The sequence below is a fragment of the Cyanistes caeruleus genome, chromosome 2 (assembly GCF_971803275.1).
Source record: "Cyanistes caeruleus chromosome 2, bCyaCae1.hap1.1, whole genome shotgun sequence".
Lineage (NCBI taxonomy): Eukaryota > Metazoa > Chordata > Aves > Passeriformes > Paridae > Cyanistes > Cyanistes caeruleus.
This window is the reverse complement of record NC_141702.1, coordinates 3,982,638-4,006,047: the sequence shown is the minus strand read 5'-3', so window position 1 is coordinate 4,006,047 and position 23,410 is coordinate 3,982,638. Positions and strand designations below refer to the sequence as shown.

The 23,410-nt window shown below is 43.3% G+C and overlaps 1 protein-coding gene across 1 annotated transcript in view; it reads right to left on the bottom strand.

Moving 5' to 3' along the window:
- Positions 1-22,400, bottom strand: part of PKHD1 (PKHD1 ciliary IPT domain containing fibrocystin/polyductin) — a 235,370-nt gene extending 212,970 nt beyond the window's left edge. Inside the window, exons 1-22 of the mRNA XM_023924235.2 lie at positions 21,813-22,400; positions 20,948-21,086; positions 20,605-20,711; positions 19,474-19,551; positions 18,384-18,528; positions 17,343-17,436; positions 14,600-14,657; positions 13,665-13,743; positions 11,711-11,785; positions 10,973-11,037; positions 10,310-10,349; positions 9,390-9,460; positions 7,954-8,055; positions 7,225-7,320; positions 6,021-6,156; positions 5,083-5,197; positions 4,019-4,294; positions 3,457-3,543; positions 2,751-2,844; positions 2,105-2,247; positions 1,310-1,440; positions 352-536 (exon numbers count right to left, since the gene is read on the bottom strand). Coding sequence (XP_023780003.2) covers positions 352-536; positions 1,310-1,440; positions 2,105-2,247; positions 2,751-2,844; positions 3,457-3,543; positions 4,019-4,294; positions 5,083-5,197; positions 6,021-6,156; positions 7,225-7,320; positions 7,954-8,055; positions 9,390-9,460; positions 10,310-10,349; positions 10,973-11,037; positions 11,711-11,785; positions 13,665-13,743; positions 14,600-14,657; positions 17,343-17,436; positions 18,384-18,528; positions 19,474-19,551; positions 20,605-20,656 — 2,122 coding nt within the window. The 5' untranslated portion in view covers positions 20,657-20,711; positions 20,948-21,086; positions 21,813-22,400. The remainder of the gene's footprint in view (positions 1-351; positions 537-1,309; positions 1,441-2,104; positions 2,248-2,750; positions 2,845-3,456; positions 3,544-4,018; positions 4,295-5,082; positions 5,198-6,020; positions 6,157-7,224; positions 7,321-7,953; positions 8,056-9,389; positions 9,461-10,309; positions 10,350-10,972; positions 11,038-11,710; positions 11,786-13,664; positions 13,744-14,599; positions 14,658-17,342; positions 17,437-18,383; positions 18,529-19,473; positions 19,552-20,604; positions 20,712-20,947; positions 21,087-21,812) is intronic.
- Positions 22,401-23,410: the final 1,010 nt, after the last annotated feature.

Here is a 23,410-nt window from a genome sequence, read left to right as displayed (position 1 = left end):
CCTCTAAGTTCAGAAAATCCAACTGTTCTGCAGCACTGCCCAGTCCACCACCAACCCATGTACCCAAGTCCCACATCTACATATTTTTTAACCTTTCCAGGGATGGTGATTTCACCACAGTCTGTGCCATTTGTACAGCCACGTTTTCAAATAAACCAAAAATATTGATATTTTGAAAATTCCTTCTCGACTGCTGTCACAAAAAAAAAAGTAAATATAAGTTCAAGAAAAAAATATGGTTTTGTGCCTGTTGTGTAACTTCCCTTTGAAAAAAGTTTCATCCAGCTTTATTGCTATAGATTTAAAAGAATATCCTGGGGGAGGAAAAAAGCCCAGGAGATTTGCCTTTACCTATCACATCTCTGTCAGCAATGATGAGCTCATCAAGATAAAATGATCCAGGTGTTTCTTCTTGCAGCACAGGGCTCTGCAAGTCTATCTGATGCACAAATACTGGGGAATTGGCTGGGAGGTCCTGGAGGAGCACAGAGAGATTCACACACCTCTTCCAGAGGTTGCTGCAGGTAAATGTCCAGCTGGAAGACACCAAGGTTGGGACAATAAACAAATCTGAGATGATTGTGAAGATTCCAGGTAGTATCAGGTGCTGTTTTTGTTACTGCTGGTATTTAGCACAAGCTCAATGGTTTGTGATTACTCACCACACCCTTTTGGCTTGCTCAGAGTGGGAAATGAGGATTTAGATCTCTGCTTATATTTCCCCCTCTGAATCACTAGAGTGGGATATGGGAATGACTACACTTACTTTATTTTTGGCAAAATACCACAGCAGCATCAGTGACCCCAATGTGGGTCAACCCAGAATTCAACCCCTCAGTTCTCTTCAGGTTCTTCAGACACTCCTGATTATTTTTTAAGTCTGCCTGCTCTAAGCTTTATGTCTGCTACCAAAAGTTTTCCACTCATGGAATTTTAAGTGAATAAAGAAAATTAAAGGCTACACCAATTTTCAAAGGGTGGAGTGAAAAAACAAGCAATTCTCTCTATTACTGCAGAAAATCAACTGGGAAATAAACTGGGAAATTTATGTTCTCAAAAATCTTCAAGTATACCTGTGTGACACTGAGGTAAAATAGTGCACATAACAAGAAACGTGAAAATTTACTGATTAAATCCTCCAAAAAGAATGAAAACACATTCCAGCAATGCTTCTGTAGGGACAGAGCTTTTGTCAGATTACTCCAACTAACAAATTATTCCTATATAAATAAGAACTTCCCTCAGTTTTCCTACTGCACCTTCCTGCTATGCAGGATGTAATCTCTGATAACTGTAATTGTCTGGATACCTTTTAGAGTCAGTTTCATTGAAGTCCCATTGGCAGGTGAGGTTTCTCCTCACTGGACATGAGGAGATGTTGGTGTAGGACACTGAGAGATGAAGGATATTGCTCATGTGGCCTTTATGTGCAAAACACACCTGCAAAAGTGGGGGAAAGATTTTTCACAAATCAAAACACAGCTAATTTATATATGATGTAAGGTAAAGGGAGATATTCTACTTCAGTTCTGGTTTAACTCTGGGTTCTTCAGCCTGGAGAATAAGAGACTGTGGGGAAACCTTAAATCCTCTTCCAGTGCCTAAAGGGGCTCCTTCCAAGAGAGCTGGAGAGGGAATAAGAACTGTAGAAGCCAGTTTTGGCACCCAGGTGTGCCACACCATGGCATCAAACTGACCCCTGGGGCTTCCCTGAAGTTTTGGGCTTATTCCTGTCAAAAGCACAAGATGAAAACAAAAGTGAGCAACAATGGATTGCCAAACAATAAAGGATTTTTTTGTTTTGTCAAGAAATGGTTGTCCTTGTCTCTTCCACCCTTCTCCAACATCATCCCACTTTTTCCTTTCCCACAGCAAGGGTTGTTTCCCCAGGAACAGTTAACAGCCAGGTGTGTTAAACAGAATCTACATCTCAGAGATCCAAAACCACTCTCAAACCAAATAAAAGATGCTCTGCCCTGTGCTAAGATACAATGCTTGGTAGATTTGGGGGAATTATCAGCTGAGCAGATGACTTTATGTTGTTTATTAGGCTCTGAGCATTCAGTGCCCAGTGCAAGCTGCTCTGTTAAGAGCAGCCACTCACATGTGTGTATTTAGTAAGGTCATATCTTGGTAGCATTGATGGGGAAATTTTCACCAGCTGGCTTGGTCTGTGGATGCTGAACCTCCCACAGAAAGGCTCTGTTCCACTGACAACGTGTCCTGTGGTGGTGATGTTCTTCATATCTGATAGATTAAAAAAATTTAAAAAAAAAATAAAGAGGAAATGAGAGGTTTCAAAGTGATTCAGAAGACACCAATATAGTAAAGATTTATGAAAATACAAGTGGGTACCCAGAAATTGTCAATACTCTAAGAATTCTCCTGGCAGAGTCCAAGAAGTCTTCGTACAACACTCTCAGGCACAGATTCCTGGGGTTGCCCTGTACAGGTACAGGAGCTGGATTTGATGATCCTTGTGGATCCCTTCCAACTCTGACTGTTCTATCACTATTTATCATATTGATCATGTTGTTATTATATTGATTTTTTATATTGATTGTTGTTATTATATTGATCATGTTGTTTTGAATGCATGCATACAAGAAATGGATAATAAAAATGAATATGTACTTACAGCCATTAAAAGTTTAAATTTACTACCAGTAAAAGTTTAAAGAACATTTATGTCATAAAAGAAGATCAATTCTCACAATAAATACTGCTTATTTGCCACAGAAGTCCCCTACCTTCTTTCTCAAAACCACAGTGAAAAAGGATTTTAGCAGAAGTTGGCTCAATTTCACATCCTACTGAAAGGAGTTCTTCTATTGCTGCTTGCACCTTTAAAAGAAATTAAGAAAGTGAAAAGCAGTTAGTTGCAATAATTTCAGCAGAGACTCCAGCACACACATCATCACTTCATTTTTCATCAGCTAGGGATCAGTGGCACAGCAGCTCTGAACAAGCAGGCAGCCAAATATTAAAAGAATTAAAATGGTAAATAATAATATAATAAAATTTATCTCAACAGAATGTAAACTTCCATATCTGAGAGCTTTCAGGGTGTGAGACATCCTCAGACTAATGACTGGCATGGAGCCATCACTCAGGGTCGCTTTAATGTTGACAAATTGCCACATCAAGAGACTGTGGGCTGCTGAAGAAGCCAGAGCCACACAACACACATCTGGCCTTAGAGGAGAAGTCCAAGGATCTGGATCAGTGAAAGCCCAAGATATCTGGATACTGTGATAAGCTCAGAATACACCTGGGAGTCAACACTCAAGAAAAAAAAAATCCCATTGTAAGACTTAGAAAAAAAATAAAATAAAATAAAAAATCACCTCTACAGCACGAAAATTTTATCTCATTTTCTGGGCCAAATCTTAACTTCTCTTGAGCACCAATTGTACCCCATCAGAGGACCCCATGTCTCTGTTTAATGGCACCTACCTGGTGAGCTGTAGCATTCGTGGGGATCATCCTCAGCGTGCTGTTCCAGGAGATACTGAAATAACCTGTACCAGACACAGCCAACATCTGGTGAAAAAAAAGAGAAGCAAATCAAGAAATAAAAACAGATGCAAACTGCATGAGACACTTCAAACCTGGCGTCTTCTGCTGAGAGGATTTTACAGCCAGCACTTTGCCTTTTTAAGCCCCTGTGAACCAGGGATCCCTTCCGAGAGTCGCTTCAGCTACTCTGAAACTGCCCTTGTCCTACAAGGAACAGGATTGACAGAGAACAAGGGATACATGACCTGTGCAGCTACAAATGGTCCCTAAATCTCCTGATTTGCAGGAGTTTAACCATTAGGAAAAAAACTTCCCTCATTCTTGAGTGTTTACGCACACCCACTAATGTTCATAAAAACCACACACAGATTCAGCTCACGATGCTCTTCTCATCAGCTCCTGATGCTAGACATCAGCTGCCTCAGGAGGGTGGAAACAAGGTGGGAACACACATTTTTTCACATCTAGCACCAGCAAGGCAGTAGCAGGCAGCACTGACCTGCACTTCTGGAAGATGCAAGGCACGAGCCCGAATTTCATGCCTCTCAGTGTAGTAGCTGTTCACCATATGGGGGTCCAGCCACGTGTTGTGTATCTGGACTCCAACTCTCATCCCCTTGCTGGGTGTCTTGGCATGATGCAGTGCTTCCAGGTAGTACCTTGAACCAGCAGTTAGCTCAAATTTCTGGGATTTTGGCTGCCAAAGTTCACTCCAGTTCTTCACCCAGTTCTCAGACCACTCCAAGTTGCCGGCAGGAAGAGAAGCAATTCTCACCTGTGTGCAGAACAACCAAATCACAGAATGGTTTGGGTGGGAAGGGACATCAAAAAACATTTCATTCCAACCCCTGCCATGGGCAGGGACACCTTCTATTATCCCAGGCTGCTCCAATCCCCATCCAGCCTGGCCTTGGACACCTCCAGGGATCCAGGAGCAGCCACAGCTCCTCTGGTCACCCTGTGCCAGGGCCTGCCCACCCTCACAGGGAAGAATTTCTGCCTAATATCCAATATAAACCAACTCTCTTTCAGTTTGAAGCCATTAAACCAGTTAGTGACATTTATCCAGCCCCAAATAACATTTAGTCCAATGCCACAGCTCCAAAAATAAAAAAAAAACAAACAATATATTCGTGTTTATAACTGACAGCCATGGGTTGATGGCTCACTAATTCCTTGCTATTATATAGGAAAAGCCACACCCACACTTTAAGATTCAATAACATAAAGAAGATAATTCCTATGCCTTCCCCTAGCACTAATAACAGTTCCCCAAATAACTTTTAATAGATGTCTTCAGTTCAGAGAGAAAAATTCTGAACTGACAAAAAAAATCTTCTGGAAAAGACAATCAATTACTCTGGTTGCAAGAATTACTTTTTTTATAAGCTATATAATGGATAGAGCCGATGTAAAATATCAAAAATAATCACATAGATTTGACTCTGCAATAATTCATAAGAGACAATAAACCAATTCACACTGGGGAAATTCCCACTTAATTAAAACCCTTTTCATCCTTGTTTTTCATTTCATCTAATTTTTCTCTACCAAGAATAATACCTTCTGTTTTGGATCTTGGGACAAACTTAAGTAGAGAGATGCCTGACCATCTGCCTGAATCCAGAAGGTGTAATTGTTGGTCTGAGGAGCCACAAAAAATCCACGGAGTCTGGAGCTGAACAAAAACAGAACATCCATAATATACAAAGAGTTACAGCAAAAAAAACCCCAAACAACACACCTCACCTTCACATCTACACTGAGTAACAAGAAAACATCTTTAAACCATTTTAACAAAGAAAACCTTGCCATTTTTAAAGCTGAAGTAACCTCAAAATGACCCAATTTCACATTAAATGTCAATTATGCTTCACAAAAGTTTCAAAAAGGAAAGAAGAAACAGTTCAATGAAACTAAGTATGATTTTGTTGCATTTAAGTGCATTTCTCCTCAAACAAAGTCTTAACCCTGAACACACAGGAAAAAGTCAAAACTACACTCAGAATCAAACTAAAACAGAGAAGTGGTAGAAAAATGTAAGAATTCATGCACATTGCACAGATTTTCAAGGTCATATCTTAAGAGGCAATAGGAACCAACACAATTCAGGAACTTATTTATTTGTATTAACTCCACTTTTGCTGCCAGCATCAGCTGAGAATCTGCCCCTCCACACCTGACCAGAGCTCCAGCCCAAAACAGCCTCAAATTGGAGCTCCTTCTACTTCCAGAGCAATTTTTATTTTTTTTCTCTGGTATTTCAGCATAACTAGGCCAGGTAGAGCAGAAATACTGAGGGAAGTCAAAAGGCAGAAAAAATAAAGCACTTCACTGCATATTTTAAGCTTCAAAAGGACCTCGGAGCAAAGGGTTTGCTTTGATTTATAGGAGCTATGCAGTGAGGCTCTGCTATAAAGAGCTGTCAGGTGTTTTTGCTACACCTTACACTGCTAAAGGTGATTGCCATGGCTTCATCTCTTTTTAAGATCACTGAGTACCTGAAGGACTTCTTTGCCCCAGACAGAAACCTTACTGGGGAGCTGGCATTAGGTACAAACTGCCATCTGTATCCAGGACCTGCTTCTGTCAGATCAGAGGCATCATCCCAGACTTCAAAGAGAAGCCCTCTGTTTCCTAGAAAGTTAAAACAAAAGTATTCTCAGCAGCAGCCAGCAGAAATCCCACAGCACATGCTGGAGTCAGTGCTGTAGGAGGCAGGCCAGAGAGAAAATTTTAATAATAAATTGGTTCTGTTTGTGGGGTATTCTGCAGTCTGAGGCAGAACACAGATCTCACTCTAGGGAATTTGTTTTACCTTGAAAGCCTCCACCAGAAATAACAAAACTTTGCAGAGAGAACATCCAACCTCTCACATGTCTGCTCTTGCAGGAAAAGGCACTGAGATGACCCACAGTCAAAGTTAAGCCTCATTTTGTGCACTGAAGTCTCCTACTGCAATGCTCCACTCCAGGAGTGTCCCCAGAAGCCTCTTCAGTAGCTCCAGTTCAGCTATCCTTCCTCTAAATGTTATCCACTCATTTTTCCCATCATTTTCCAGATTCATGGACACCAGTCTGATCTTCCTCCCACCATCTCCTGTCTGCACATGGTGGGCTGAACCCTCCACCTTGGTTTTCCTGCCTACAGAATCACAGAATGCTCTGGAAGGCACAGTTCAAGTTTATCCAGCCCAACCTCCTGCCAGGAGCAGGGACATCTCCAACCAGAGCAGGTTGCCTTGAATGCTTGCAGGGATGGAGCATCCACCACCTTTCTGGGCAAACTGCCATGGACTCAGCCCCTTCTTTGTAAAAAAAATACCTTCCTTAGAAATAATTTAAATAGCTTTTAATTTAAAACCATCACCCCCTGTCCTATTATTAATAAAAGTCCCTAATAAAAGTTTATCCCCATGTTTCTGAAAGCCCCTTTTAGGTACTGGAAAGGGATCTCAGGTGTCCCTGGAGTGTTTTTTTCTCCAGGCTGGATAACCCCAGCTGTCTCATCAGTCTTTCCTCATGGCAGAGGCGCTCCAGCCCTTGGATTATTTGTAGCCCCCTTCCCTACCACCCCAAAAGAAACCGACTTGCTGTGGAAGCAGTGTTTTGGAAAGCCCTGTCTCTTGATCTCATTCATCACCAAAGGGCTCTGCCCTGCATTTCTGTGTGTATTTGCTTGTTTGGAGCTCCAGGAACACCTCACCTGGCTGGGGGGCACCAAGCCTCCTGCCCTTGCCAACAGGCTCGGTGGTGCATCTGATTTCCCGGGGAGAGACGTGCTTGACTTTACAGGGAACACCTGCAGCAGGGAGAGGAGACAAATGTGCTGTGGGAGACTTGGAAACACAGCTGAGCTGCAGCATAAACACATCTCAGAGTCCTGGGATGCTGTGGGTAGGAAGGGACTTACACACATGGAGTTCCAAGCACCTTTCTACGGACAGCATCACCTTCCACTAGACCAGGTTGCTCTGCTGGAGTTCCTTTAGGAACTGGAAAGTGCTCCAAGGCCTCCTTGGAACCTCATCTTCTCCAGTCTGAGCAGCCCCATCCCTCTCAGCCTTTCCTTATAGTACAGGTGTTCTATCCCTCTGATCATTTCTGTGACCCTCCTCTGGATTCATTCCAACAGGTCCATGATTTTCCTGTGTTGAGGACCCTGGATGTGATACTCTGGGTGGGGTCTCACCAGAGCAGAGAGGCAGAATCCTCTCCCATCCACCTTGTTCCCAAATGGGATCAATATTTTGCCACAAGCCTGGGCTGGTACTACCAGCAAACAGAACAGTTCATGCCCAAAATCACAATAACTGGACCTTCCTGGAGATGAGTCCTACAACTCCCACACTGGTATCCCTGAACATCTCTTGGGTTTTGCAGCCAGGGCCAAACTGTATGTCTAGAGAAAGAATTCACATGTTTCTGTTCTTACCTGCAGCAGTGACCTGCACTGGCTCCTCAAAGAAATCCCCAGTGACAGTGAGATCTGTGCCCCCTGCCAGGCTCCCTCCGGCTGGGAACACGGAAAATATCTCTGCAGGGGAAGGAAAAGAGGGATCTGAGCACCAGCCTTGCAGAGGTTCATCCCAGCCCCATTTCTGGGAAAGCCTGCAGTGCATTTCCAGCCAGAGCAGGCTCCTGTGAATGAATCCAGCTTCTCACTGATCCCTTTTTTTGGCAGCCCCTGGGATGACACCAGGAATGAACAGCAGGGATAACGTGGCCACATGGCAGGGGGAGCACTGCAGTGCTCGGGCTGTTACTCAGCAGTGGCTGCATCTGTTTGCTCAGATTGCAAACTGCTCTGTTCTGTGCTATTGAGGATCTCTGGGGGGAAAAAGAAAAAGAAAAAAAAAAAAAAAAAGCAGAATTAAAACCGTTTTGATCTGTTGACCTTCTCTGACTCATGTCTCAATTTAGTCCTTAGGTTTAAATGTTACCACCCCTTCCAATCACCCCTCAGACTTCAGGGACAAATGGAGGGAGCTGAATATCTGAGTGTCCACATCATGACCATGAGATCCTTTTAGGATTTTATCTGTTACAGGTGTCCCATGCCACAGGAAAATTATTAATCTTTTTGATGACCATTGCCCACTTTACACTCATTTTGGAGTTTAACCACCCAGTTATACTTGTATAGCTCTGAAAAAAAAGAGGTTATTAATAAGAAGATTAGGGATTTTGGTCTATACCTGCATTATTTTTATTAATTTATCTGGTGTAAACACAAATTTTACAGTATTGACTACAGTATTTTACAGTACTGTCTACTGGACAGATCTAGCAGATCTTTCTGCTCAAGCTCTGCCCACAACCAACTTCATGTATGGTTATTTCATTTTACTCTGCATTGAACTGTAAATAGACACATAAAATTACCCTTCTTAACAAAGAGTTGGCTACAATACAGCTTGAAATGTCACATGCAGGTAATTTTTATGTACCTTAAATAAATTTTTTAACTAATGTTGCAGCACTGGGCCATTCACCACTTATCCAGATCTCAAATCTTGGAGTAGCTGAACATCATCTCCTCCCTGTAGCTGATGTGGGAGTTCTCATCCTGAAGTCTGCATTTCCAAAATTCCAGCCTCACCAAATACAGAGTGATTTAAGTGGGAAAAGCTGCTCAATGAGCAAGACTTTGACTCTATAACTGATCTGACAGCACAAGGAACAACACAGAAATCTGGTTTTCTCGTCGTTTTTGATCTGCAGCTTTTTGCTTAGTCAAGCCCATACCAGGGGAGTGGAACACCAAAACATGAGGACAGAACAGGATTAGATCCCTGGGAAAAGCAAGAGTGAGAGGTCTTTGCTTAGATCACGCTAGGACCAGTGGAAGACAGGTGGGTCAGTGAATACCTGGATGAGTCTGATACAGGAAAAGCTCCTGTTTGGCACTGATGAGCCAAGCACCTTTGTCCACTGCTGACCTGCAAGAGAGAAACTGCCTGAGAGATGCTGGGCCATGTAAAGAAAAACAGACCTTTATTTGGCAGGGCTGAATTCTCACTCTCCAGAGGAACATTTCTGCAAGCTAAAACAATTCCCTTCGCCAGCACATGGAGGCAATGATTCATGAGACCCCCATTACATGGCTGAAGCACTTTATTACAAGTACCAGCACATTGTAAAGTATGTTTTGACACAGTCAGAACCTGTTTTCACCTCCTTTTATGGTTAAATTCTTTCCCATTTGGATGAATAGTCAAAAAGAAGATGAAAGGATTTAATTCAGCTAGATTTAACAGATCCCAGAATGGTTTGGGTGGGAAGGGATGATAAAGAACATCCAGTTCCACCCCCTGCCGTGGTCAGGGGCACCTCCCACTGTCCCAGGCTGATCCAAGCCCTGTCCAGCCTGGCCTTGGACACTTCCAGGGATCCAGAGGCAGCCACAGCTCCTCTGGGCACCCTGTGCCAGGGCCTGCCCACCCTCACAGGGAAGGATTTCCCCCTAATATCCAATCTGAATCCATCCACCTTCAGGAAGATCATTCAGGATCCTTCCTGAATCCTCCTTGTCCAAGATAAGGTATCTTATGTTTTGGACACTGAAGGTAAAGTATAAAACACCAATGTGGAAATGCTATGAGAGAAAAATTCCCCTTTTTTTTTTTTTCTCCCCAATCAAACCACCATCTTCTCAAGACAGCAAAACCTTTTATCTAAGCAATCAAATCATGATTCAGGAAAAACATTGTTCACTCATCCTGGACTCAAATGCAGCTGTATTCCCATGTAAAACCAGAGAAGAAGAGAGAAATTATTCTTTTACTCACTTTCCTTTGTTAAACACCGAGAAACTGATGTTGTGGGACCCTGGGGGAGAGAAAAATGATAATGCTTTAAGGCAGAAGTATAGAGTAAATCCCACCAAATCTTGTCCTGATTCCCTAGGCCTCATTCTCCCTTCCTTACAACAACAAGAAAAGTCTGTTTTACATATTTAACCCACAATATCTTTCCCAACAGGAAGGCTGGAGCTCAAAGCCTCCACAAGAAATTAGAAACTTCTTCAGGGTGCTTGGAAGGGAGGAAAAATGAAAGGGATCCCCCTGCTACTGGAGAGGCTCTGAACAGAAGGGAACACCCTATTTACTCCTCCAATAAAGCACTAAAGGGAAGGTCCATCACAGACAAGGAAGATTAAGGTAAGAAAATGAGCAAGGACCCCAGATCACCCTGCTGGCTGTCAGCAATGTCCACACCACGTCGTGGTTTCCCTCCATGCCCTCCCAGGCCGTGCAGGGGACACAAACCGTGGCAGAGGCTGTGCTGAAGGCTGGCACACCTTGATCTGAAGCTGCTTTTGTGGACTCAGCCCTGAGCCACACTCCAGCTTTGGAGACAGGACAGCAACTCATGACAGAAACCCTCCTCCCTCCATCCTCTGGAGCTGCAGGAATGACAGAAACCCATGGCTTTTACCCCTTTTCACCAACCTATGTGGTTCCCTTCCACCCGGCACTGCAGAGTCCCCAGTCCATCCTTCACCTGAACAGGGTAACTGTGGAGAGACAAAGGACTTCACTGAGCCCTGGGAGCAGAAAACAAGCAAAACATAGTAGAATCAACTAACCAGTAGAAGATGTGGGCTTATACACCCAAGGTAGTCATGGTTTGCTGTCTTTAGGAACATGGGAGTGAAGCAGGTGAGATGGGAGAGGAACAACATCTTGCCACTAATGATGAAGAGTTCAGCAGCTTGAGAGGAGCAGCAGTGCTCCAGCTTGTTCCCTAACACCTATTTCTAGAAGCTGATGCTGTTGGTGGCCTTCAGAACCCCCCCTTGAAATAAAAAAACTGAGCAGGGACAAATGCAGGCACAAGGGGAGGGTGAATAGAAGGACAAAAAATGTTCCCCCTCTACTTGCTCCTCTGCAGGTTCCTGAACTGTGAGAATGAGCAGGTAATTAAAACAGATGTGCTGGCACTACATCAGCCCTCTGGAGTCCTGGAATGACACAATTCCCATCGTTAACTCACATTTACATTCAAGGGGCTGAAGCTGCAGAAAGCCAGCAGCCCTCACCCACCCCATCACAGACCATAACTCCCTAGGGTCTGTCTCCACTTTAAGCCAAAGCAGCAGAGTTCCTCCAAAAAACACATTTTTTTTTTGTGCACAAGTTGTGCTGAGCCCTTGCACCAACACAAACCCAAAGTAAAGAAGAACTGACGTGCTTCCAGCTCTCCTGTCAGCAAAAGAGCAGAGACTGCTCCATCCATCTCCTTCTGAGGTAAGAACAGCTGGCCTGGGCAAAAAAATAAACAGGAAAAATATGATGTGATGCAGATGAAAACCTGATCCTTTTAAAATCAGCAGCCAGCATTCATTGAGGAAAAACACTACAAACAACTTCCAGCAGAAATCACCCAAACTCCTGATAAAAAAATTAAATATCTGTTCCTTAAAGAATCAATATGGGACAACTTCCACTGGAGAGGAGGAAGAAGGTGGGAGGAATAAATTCAGATTAATTAGCAGGATAAGCAAAGGCTGGCAATGATTGCTTGAGAATTAACAGGCAATTAAAGGAAATAGGTAATTAAAACCTGTAATGCAAACACTTTGTGCTGACCCATCCCTCACAGTGCAGTTTTCTATGGCCCATGTTTCAGAATGCAGTTTGATGAGGTTTTTTCCTAAAAGAGCTTGCTTTTACTAATACAGGTGACTGATATTGAGAAGATTTCCTTTTTAGGAAGACTTAAAACAAAAATCACTGCTTCCAAATGTTTGTTCAGCATCACTGGACCAGTGCATCCCATATAAAGCATGGAAAAAAGTGCAGAACACACTTGAAAGTATAAAAAACATTCTTTTTTTTTTTTGCTCCAGATCCTGAATCAGCGTGACTGAGTGACAGAGTGCTCTGGTCAAGTCTGAGTCCCCACCTGGTACCTATTTCCTAACACACCAAAAATGGGCAAATTATTCATGTGAAGCTGCAAAAGGAACCTGTTTGGTATGCTGGGATTTTGAGGCCATTTCCTTTTGGTGAGGCTGAGCTGTAAATGAATAATCTGGCAGCAGAGCACTGCAGGCACGTCCAGCCTCACCCAGACAGAGCAGCCTTTCTTCCCTCTGATCAAAGGTTCCACCAGAAGCAGGTAAAACAATAACTGATACCAAACAAAGGATGCTGATGTGCACAGTGTAGGGATGGCATGGCAGGAATCTGCACTGGACTTCCCTTCATGCCAGCAAGGAGTTTAATCACTTAACAAAAGACATTTCCAATCAATTTGAGAAGTTAAAAAGCATCTCATTGTTAAATATCTGCTGCTTCAATTAAAATTTTAACTACCAAGGATACATGTCTTTCCTGGCTCCTGAAATGATCCTTAAACTGTCAGCAGAGTAACCATGGATTAATAGTTTAGCTTTAAAATATTTACCTGGGCTTAGTTCTTCACTGCCATTGGCACAGAAATTATAAATTAACATTTGATAATATATCCGTGCATATGGAAACACATGTGACACACAGCAGGACAGCATTGATGCTCATTTTGGATTTACTGTGTTTAAACAGGTTGTTGTCCTAAAATAAGTTTTTTTTAAACCTAGCTGCTTTTCTCTGTTGCATGTTACCAGAGAAGCAACATTAAAAAAAAAATTAAATAATTATCAAACCTCTGAGAACAAGAAAACAAATACAGAATGTTTAAAGCAGTGAACAACAAAGCCTTTTGTCTCAAAATACTTCTCCTTAGTCTTCTGTCTCACCAGAGCATCTGCTTCAAGCTAATAGGTTTTTTTCCTCTAAAAAAATGCAAATGGAAAGGGGAAAATTTATTTAACTTTTCGACTCTGACATTATTTTAATTAGTTAAATTTTAATTTGCTAGCCAAAATAAAATCTACAGCAGCCAGCTGCAATTACAGTACAATTCACACTGAGCTGTGATTGACTGTGCTGCCAGTAAACAAACCAACCAGCTTAATGGACCAGTTGCAATTAGATTAACAAAGTTTGCTGGAGCCCAACTCATGAGCTGCAATAAACCACAAAGGAAGTAAATGGCAATTCTGGGCCAACTGGTTGCAATTTATTGCTGTCGAGGATGCTGATGGAAGAAATGCCAATTTACAGGGACTGCAGCAGATAGCTGAGTGTTCATAATTACCCATCAATATAATCCACGTTGAAGTCCAGAGTCTCGTATCTCCCAGCAATTGTCTTCCCATGGATCTGTATTAAATTTCCTGTTTAAGAGGAAATGGAAATTGAAGAGACTCTTTTAAAAGCAGAGAACTTATTTGCAGATTTTGTGAGCTGAACAAGTGGAATTTGTGGTCTTCATGGATTTTGCAGAGGTTCCTGCACTGAAGATACTCTCAGCTTTTACCATGGATCAAGATGATTTTGCACTTAATTCACTTTTCTCAAAGCACGTGTCTTTGTTTCCCACCAAAAACACCCAAATTCTCTTTTTTTTTTTTTTTTTTTTGCAGATCTGTATTTGAACTGAGCTGACCATTTCTCCTCAATTCTTTTGTTAACTAAACCCCACTTTCTAACCCAATTCCTCTGTAGAACCTCATGAGACAACCAAAATTACATCATTTGTACACCTGACAGGGTGAAGGTCTAAAGAAGGACCTTGACATTTCTGTGGCCAGATTATCTTCTTGCTCTTCATTCTCAGTGGGAGGTGAAACATCCATCCAGACAACACACAGAAACTGCCATACTGACACCCTAAAGCAAGGCTCGAGAATCTAGAGCTGAACTACACCTGAAAACAATTGGAAATTAGGGATTGATTTAAATTGAGGCTCATCTGTGTGATATAATCATCCATGTGATTGTCTTGAACTCATGAAAGACCAAAATCTTTTAATTAATCTGGACTTTGAGAATCAAATTTTCAATTTTCTCTAATGAAACCTGGAAATACAGAAATAATAGATTTTAGGGGGGTTGGTGGATCTGCTATATTCCAGTTAATTTTTCAGACCAAAATCAGTGAATGAATTCTCATGTAACTTTAAAGTCTGATCTAAAACCCCAATAAGCAAAAGGTCTGTATGGCATCAGAGATTAATAAAGGTCCCATACCTGGGGTGCCAGATGATGGATTAATTTGGTAAACCACAGGTGTCTGCTCAGCTGAGAACTGCAAAGAGAAATTTGCAGAGAAATGTCAGCTACTCCTGCAGCAGTCCAGCCCCACCTGATGGTGCACTGCTCACAACCAGCAGCTGCATTTCAGAGACTCACACATCTGATCTTTGCAGCAGAGTCCTGCTCTGGGAAGGGAATAAGGAGAATTACACCCCTCTTACCCCCTCTCCATTCAAGAGCCAGGATTAGTGATACTTTTACATCTTTTTTTGTGCCCAAATAGCCCACCCTGGCTTGATCCAGTGTCAGAAGACACAGTTTAATACATGCAGTATATCAATTTTCTAAGTTCTATCAACTTTCTAAGTCATGCTTTAGCTGAAGTTAAAACCTGTATTTTATCTTGAGTGGTGACACCATTTTTCTTCCCAATAGTATATCCTTTAGAACAATTTCATCATCACAGATGTGAAAAACTCCAGCTACTCTTTGGCAAGTTTGTTGGGTGCCTTAAAGCAGTGGGGCAAAGACTTTGTCTTGGCCCATCTCACAGCAATACAAGAGATTTTTTTGGGGAAAGGACCAGCTTCACCTCTGAGGAAAAAAACCTTGAAAATTGTAAGTCCAGCCATTAATCCAACACAGCTAAATCCAGTAAAACATATCCCCAAATGCCACATTTGCAGGGCTTTTCAATCCCTCCAGGGCTGGTGTTTGACAATCCTTTGGGGAAGAAATTTTCCATAATACCCAACCTAAACCTCCCCTGGTGCAATTTGAGGTGATTTTCTCATCCTGTATCTTGTAACTTGGCAGAAGAATAGTCCAACCCCCACCTGGCTGCATCCTCCTGCCAAGGAGGTTTGGAGAAAGTCCCCCAGAGCTTCCTTTTGTCCAGGCTGAGCCTCCCCAGCTCCCTCAGCTGCTCCTCATCATATTTGTGGTCCTTCCTCATCCTTTTTGGACATGCTCATCTTCCTCACCTCCTTTATGACCCCCTCATGTCCTCACTGGCACTTACATGTGCTGCTCACAGCCTAAGAAATACCATACAAAATTAATTTGTTGCATTAATTCAAAGATACCATTGCATATGTCGGGTTTCTTCCTGAGCTTTCCTTGCAGCCCATTTCCCTTTCAGAGCTCAGCCTTTGCCTTCCCTCCTGCTCATGTTAAAAATGAATGAGCAGCAACAAATTCCTCCAGCAATGGCTGTTGGGGTCAGAGATGCAAGATATATACCTTTATCTGTGATACCTGGCTCTGGCATCCAAGAAAGCACTGAATTTTATATAACACCATGAAAACAACTGTTAAATAGAAAAACTAAGAGTGTGAGTGTGTAAATTAGAGAGTTTTCTTAAGTCACTGGGTGAGAAAATTAAACTTTAAGGTTTAAGCTAGTTTAGAAAATAAGAAGCAAGATGAAGGAATTAAGGTGTTGTCTCTTTTCCTTCTTCTTTCTTCTTCATCTTCTTCTTCTAGAGGTTTTTGGGTAGTAGTGGGTGATTGGATAGAAAATGCTGCAGTGCAGCACAGAGGTGTGGGGTCATTGGGTCACTTAGAAAAATTATTTACTTGGCATTTGTTAATTAGGTAAACAGACATATAAAAGACCTTGAAGAGGATCTTTGTTTGCCATTTTGCACTTTTCTATCTTAGTGCAAATAGCTCCTTGTACTTTGTATGCATGTAATGTAGATGAAAGAGGAATAAACAACCAAGTTTGAACAAGAGAAAACTTCCTCTCTCTCATCAGTCTCAGTCCAAGGGGGAAAAAGACCCCAACCACAAATGTCCCATCAGGACAAAGGGCCACTTCTGGGGAGCAAAGGCAACATCACACCATACCCCAGGCTGGAGAAGATGTGGAGAAAGAAGCCAAAAGCAGCATGAAACTGGGGCCACAGGCTGACCCAGTGACACTTGTGAGCTGCTCAGACTTGTTGCTGCCTGCAGCAGCTTTTCCAGTCTAAGGCGGAGGCAAAATTAATTTTTAATATGTGTAGCTCCCAGGGCCCAGCCTCAAAACAAAGAGACACATTGTGGTTTATTTAGCTTGGAATGTGCCTCATTAACAGCATCCCCTGGTGATTTTTCATCAGCTCTCTGAGCTCTCTGAATCACCCAATCACTCTTCAGCTTTAATGTGCAATTTACTGAAAATGCTGGGGTTTTTGCTCAAAATTAGCACAGAGGTGGGATATGACTTCCAGGCACACCAGGCCTCATCCCAAAGCACACAGTCATGGTTAAGGATTCTGTTCTGCAAGAGATTACAGATTCCCAGAATGGTTTGGGTGGGAAGGGACCTTAAGGATCACCTCATTCCACCCCCGTCCCATGGGCAAGGACATCTTCCACTATCCCAGGTTGCTCCAAGCCCTGTCCAGCCTGACCTTGGGCACCACCAGGGATCCAGGGGCAGCCACAGCTTCTCTGGGCACCCTGTGCCAGGCCCTCACATTAAAGACTTTTTCAAACATCCAGTCCAAACCTACTCTCACTTTGAAGCCATTGCCCCCGGTTCTGTCTCTAACATGCCTTTGCAAAAAGCCTCTTCCCATCTTTTTTTAGCTTTAGGTTGGAATTGAGTGGTCCTAGAGGTCCCTTCCAACCCAAACCATTCTGTGATTCCATCCACTTCAAGGTATTTCCCGTGACATGATGTTGAAACTTCACTCTCTTCAATACCTTGAATTCTTCATCCTCACTTCTGTACTTGCTTGGTAATTACCTTGAAAGAATAGTTCTCTTTCTCAGTCAGATTGTTAATCACATGTCCTTTAAAGATCACCTCCACGTAGTACAAACCCTCCTGGGGTGAAGGCCTAGGTGGAAGAAAATGTGTAATATTATATTATTTTTATACAAATTGTGTTCAGGAAATGCCAAGTCCTTTACAGAGTCTCCATTCACTGCAAGTCCACTGAGACTTCCATAGAGCAAAGGAGCTTTACACTGTCAGCCCAAACTTCACACATATGAAGCCCAACTTTAAAATAACAGTTTAAAAGACATGTGGAAGCTCAGCAAGAGATCACATTTAAGAGCAGAAGGTGACAGGACTGCATGGGAACTCTACCCAAATTATTGTTAATGCAAAACACAAACATTCTCATTAGGCATGCACAGAAAATAATTGCTATTCATTAGTAATAAAATAACCCAGGGCTGCCTGGATCTGCAGGGCATCTTTTTCCTGGCCCATAAATTAATGCTGCATCCTTGATTCACACAGTTTCCCAGCACAGCACCCAGCAGAATTAACTCCCAGACAAATCATAGCAGCAAAATATGGAAGAGTTAGGTCCTTTTCAGACACCCCAGTCTTCCAGTTCAACAACCTGTGTTAAAGCTATGACAGGATAGAAAACAGGCAGCTTAAACTGCCCAGCTGCTGCTTGGAACCATATTTATCTCCTGTTCTATTCTCTATCACCTTGGACAGGTCAAGGACACCAAAAGCTGATGGAGTCTCCTCCAAGATTTTCTTGGGAGTTTTGCTTCTGAGAGCTGGATGTCTACACACCTTTGAAGGTCTGAGTCTGGACTGCCCAAGAAGCCTCACTGTGACCCTCATGCCTCAAGGTAGCCTTGTGCTTCATGAAAGTTGAAACAAGAATAAATCAACCCAGCTTAGGAGGTGCTCAGTGAGGCCACAGTAGCTGTAGGAATTCTTCCAACTCCCAAACTGCCTTTGCAGACACTGAAGGAAAATGAGGATCCTGTTTGACAGAGGGCAAGGTCCCACCCCCAGTGTAACTATGGATCATACCTTGTTCTGCACTTGATAGTGGGAAAGTCCAAATGCAGAGGAGAGGCATCACAGAGCAGCCTGGGCAGGTCTGGATTCACCAGGGACACCTCCAGCTGGGATGCACTGGCTGGAGAGACAGATTCTAACTGGTAGGATGTTGAGCCTAAGCAAGGAAGTCAATCAGAAGAGCTCTGTGAGGACAGGATCACTCCCAGTTGCACAACAAGCATTTTTGGAGGTACAACCCAGCTTTCTCTAGGAATAATGCTTAGAGCCCTTGATCAGGTTTTTTAAAACCATGTTTGTGTAATTTCACAATTGTGGTGGTTTAACCCCAGCTGCCAACTCAGCCCCACACAGCCACTCAGTCACTTTTTCCCCAGGGGGATGGGGACAGAGTTGGAAGGGTAAAATCCATGTCCCCAAGTGCACTTCCACACATCTTTAAATCCCCCTGGTGACTCCACCACTGCCCTGGGCAACCTGTGCCAGCTATCATTCTTACAGCCGGTTCAGAAACCAACTCTCTTCCCAATGAATAAATATTCTCTGTGGAAGATCAGAACTAGCTTTGTGCACTTGATTTTGGGCCCAAATGGACATGACATAATTTTCTGTGATTTTTACTCAGGTCTCATGTTTATCGTAAGAGTTTTAAGAGCTCCAGCATCACAGGACATATGAAAGAAACAGATTTTCAGCTTTTCTCCAATAAAAGGGCAGGAGAAGGGAAGAAATTTCTAACCCCACACCTGCAAAAATAAAGTAGGCATTTTGACTTCTGTTGCTTAGAAATAAACCTTCATGAATAGGCTATAAAATCATCATTTCAAGCTGATTTCATGCTATGAGTGTCATAGCCCATGGCTCTGTTGGGTAGGGTTTGTCACTCCAACCACAAACCTCAGAAGAGAACTGATTATCTGTTATTTCTACATCCCTGGAAGTGTCCAAGGCCAAGTTGGATGAGGTTTGGAGGAACCTGGTCTAGTGGAAGGTGTCCCTGCCCATGGCAGGGGGGTGAATGAAATGATCTTTAAGGTCCCTTTCAACCAAACCATTCTATGATTCTATTTCAACACATACTTCATAAGAATTTAAATCTCACCATCCAGAGTGATGGAAATCCATGTTCCTCCAGCAATGCTGCCCTCATAGGGCCTGATGAGAGATGCTGAGGCTGTCCCTGCAAAAACAAACCAGCTCCATCAGGCTGAAGGGAAATGCAAACATCCAAAACAACTTATTCAGGATGAGACACAGTGGTCTGAGAGCTGCCTTCCTGTTATCCCATCCTTTATTTCATTTCTCCTTCTCAGCCACCCAAACTAATCATGTTGCCCATCCTTTTTCCCCCCAGCTCTCCCCCATTTACAGCTCCCCTCAGGGAGGTGTTGATGCCTTCAGGGCTTGGTGAACCAAGCTACAGTGGGAGCATCCTGTCATCCTCAAGAATTACAGATGAAAAACATCGTGTCTGCTCCTTCATCTCTCAAAGAAATGTGTTTGATGAGTCCTGTGCACCCTCCCAGAATTAAGGCTGCCTACAAAATATATCCTTTTCTGTCTCCAAGACAGCCTGTCCAGCTGTTTCCTTCTGAAGTCCTTAAGAAAGACAAACAGGCCTGGAAAAGATCTTCATGATATTAAGTCACCTATAATCGGCTATGCCATGACTTTCATGAAGGTAACAAATTCCTAGGACAATTTAGGATTTATTTGGGGGACCCTCATTCTCTGAAGGTGAGAGTTGAACCAGCATTTGGCTTATTTTCATGCAGCCACTGACCAGAATTTTCCAGAAGTCATTTTACAGTGATATCCAGTTTTCTGATTAAAATTTTAAGAGATTTCCAACTCTTTAGCTTTTTGGATGCAATCTGAACATCAGTATTGATCACTGAAGCCAAATATTGGACACTTTTGCATCATGAACCCTTAATATCAACATGCAAAGACTGACATATTTATCATCAAGTGAACAAAAAACAACAGGTATGATATGAAGCCAGGTAGAACACAGAGAATTAAAAATTAATCCAGAAATCTCTTCTGTGGCTGTGGAAATAATGCCATGGAAAACCAACAATAAGGGTGGACAATGTCCAGTGTGCCACAGTCAATTTCCCAGTTTTCAACACCTTTTAGGGGTTCTTCTCCACGTCTCACAGACAGCCTGTATCCAATCCCCACTGGATTTCACAGGTGTGCTTGGAGACAACACCTCTCCATCACCCACCTGCCAAGAACACCAGGCCAGCACTCAGCAGAAATATTCTCCAAAGGTTCATCTTGAACACTGGATGAGGAATTCACAAGAGTCTGGCTCCAAGACCTTCCCTGTAACTTTAAAACAAGCCCCATTGGTATTCTTTGTCCTCACTGCACACTTGTGGGAGCAACAACTGTGAACTCTTCTAATAGTTTAGGAATACAAACATTTGAGTAACACATTGCAAAGTGCTCTGGGCAGAGGCCAGTGCCCTGGTGCAAGTGAATGCTGCGTTTCAAAGAAGGTGCAGAAAATATCATTTGGATTTAATTTTATTATCCCTTTTAGGACTTTTTCTGGCTTTACTTACCTTACTTAATTTGTTCTTCCTCCATTCCTCTGAGGAGTGAAGTGCAGGGGCTCCAATACCAGCACAAGAGCTCCATCCCTTTGGCACCAGCTCTGCCAGAGGTTTCAGGCTGGGGTTGTGTCAGTCACCCTGCCCAGTGCTGAAACCCACCAGACAAGTTTTCCCAAAAGGCTAAAATCCTGTCACAGACAGCTCAGAGCCATCCATTGAGGGTGCTTAATTATTAACCCAAGCTGCTTGCTGCTATTAACTGTTTTGTTCCAAGACTTTTATAACCATAACAAAAATAACCTGGTATTGTTCTTCCACTGGTACATGGTTAGGTCCACCAATGGGAGGACAATAAATCCATTTTATCCTCTTTTTTTTCCCTCCTACAACATGACAGAAAAACTGTTTCTTGATATGCTGGTAGTCTGGGACTGACTTTCACAGCAAGTGGACTTCAGGGTTCCCTTATATATTATTAATTCAATTTTCCCACGGTATTCCCAACAGCATCTGCTGGGAATTCTGCCCAAAAGGTGTTTAGATCCCTTGTCACTTTTCAAGTAGCTTTAACCCTGCAGGTCTTTTTCCCTGTGGAAAAGAGGGCAGAGGACTTTCACAGCGTTATCATTCATGCCCTGGAGAGCCTTGGCTTCTGGGAAGAAGCAATCCAGCCTCCCTCAGACACTGAGCAGCATCTCTACTCCCACACCTCTGCCCTCCTCTGCTTGGAGCCCAGATGGATTTTGATGGGGTCTCTCAATGGGTTGCTGAGCCCCTGCCCTGGTATGGAAACCTTCATGGAAGTTTCCACTGAAATTTGCAGGAAGTTCCCAGACCCCACAGCATAACTGAGGTTTAATGAGTTACCACACACCAAACAGCAGCAGCAGGATGTGCTACATGCTCTCAGCCCCAAAGGGAGGTGAAACAGGCTTGCTCAGGCCTCAATTCAGAGGTTTGGTGGCACAAAGTCACGGGCAATCAACCCTCAGGACAGCTCTGGAGCTCTGCCCAGCAGTGGAACCAGTCGTGCTTGGTTTATTCTTAGCCAAGCCCCAGTGTCTCAGCCACATAGAGCCAATGATTACAGGAGCCCCGTGTGAGTTAACCCCATTAGTGATCTACACTCAGTTTACTCATTAGTGGAATTACACTGGAAACGTGGTCAGAAGGAAGAATAAACCTGAGGCAATTCTCAGACAAAGAAGTATTGCTAAAGATGAGGCTGTTCAAGGATGACAAACACAGCAGACAGAAGCAGGTGCTGGTAACAGGGTCCACTCACAGCCCCAAATAAAGGGATGGGCCAGGTGAAACCCCTCAGGAAACCCCCTGAGAAACAAGAGGAGACAGGGCAGGGTGCTCAGCTACAACAGGAACCCATATCCAGCTAAAAGGCAGGACCAGAGCGGGGATTACAGAGCAGTATTTCTACAACACAGCTCAGGGGGAGCACAGGGCCACAGATGAGGTTAAATCAGGCTCCTGAACCACGGCCAGGCTGGGGAGGGTGGTCCCAGGTGAGGCTGATCAGGGCCATTGTGGCTTTTTGCTGCCCTCAGTGCTGCTCCCAGCACACACTGTCACTCAAATTCTCTAGGTCACAGTCAGCAAGAACTGTTAGTATTAGCATCCATAGCACTTTGTGATCCAATCCTAAGGAAATGTTTTATCCAGGAAAAGCTCCACCAAATGTCCAAGCTTTGCAGATCAGAAGGATTTGGCTGGGATGAGGAGTTTATTCTTTGCAGAAAGTCACAGATTAAGTGAAACAATGCACAGGGAACCCTCCCCGTGAAGGAGCTGAAACGTGAAAAGAAAAAAGGACAAGGACAAGTCCAGAGGAGGCCACCAAGATGATTGGAGGGATGGAACAACAAGGGGGAAGGGGTTTAAACTGCCAGAGGGCAGGGTTAGATGGGCTATTAGGAAGAAGATTTCCCTGTGAGGGTGGGCAGGCCCTGGCACAGGGTGCCCAGAGAAGCTGTGGCTGCCTCTGGATCCCTGGAAGTGTTCCAGGCCAGGTTGGATGGGGTTTGGAGCAGCCTGGGATAGTGAAAGGTGTCCTTGTGCATGGCAGGGGAGTGGGACTGGAGGAGTTTTAAATCCCTTTCATCCCAAACCATTCTGAGATTCCACAATTCCATGAAAAACATTGTCCTTAATAATCAGAAATGCAGGCCTAGAATTAAGATGAGGAAAGGAATGGCTGTGCCACACAGGAGTCATGAAATAGGACATGTAAATACTCTTCCACCACAGGCTGATGCCCATTTTTAGGGATATTACCCGCCGAAGAGGAAATCAGAACATTTTGATCAGCAAATGCATGTTTGCATACATGTGCAAGCCACTTTTTTCCTGCCAAAAGACAGCTCTGCTCAAAAACTTCACCCTTATTTTTTTGTTTGGAGTTACTCATTCACAGGTTTAGGTTTTGATTAAATAAATGGAAATAGTTCTATGGGCAGG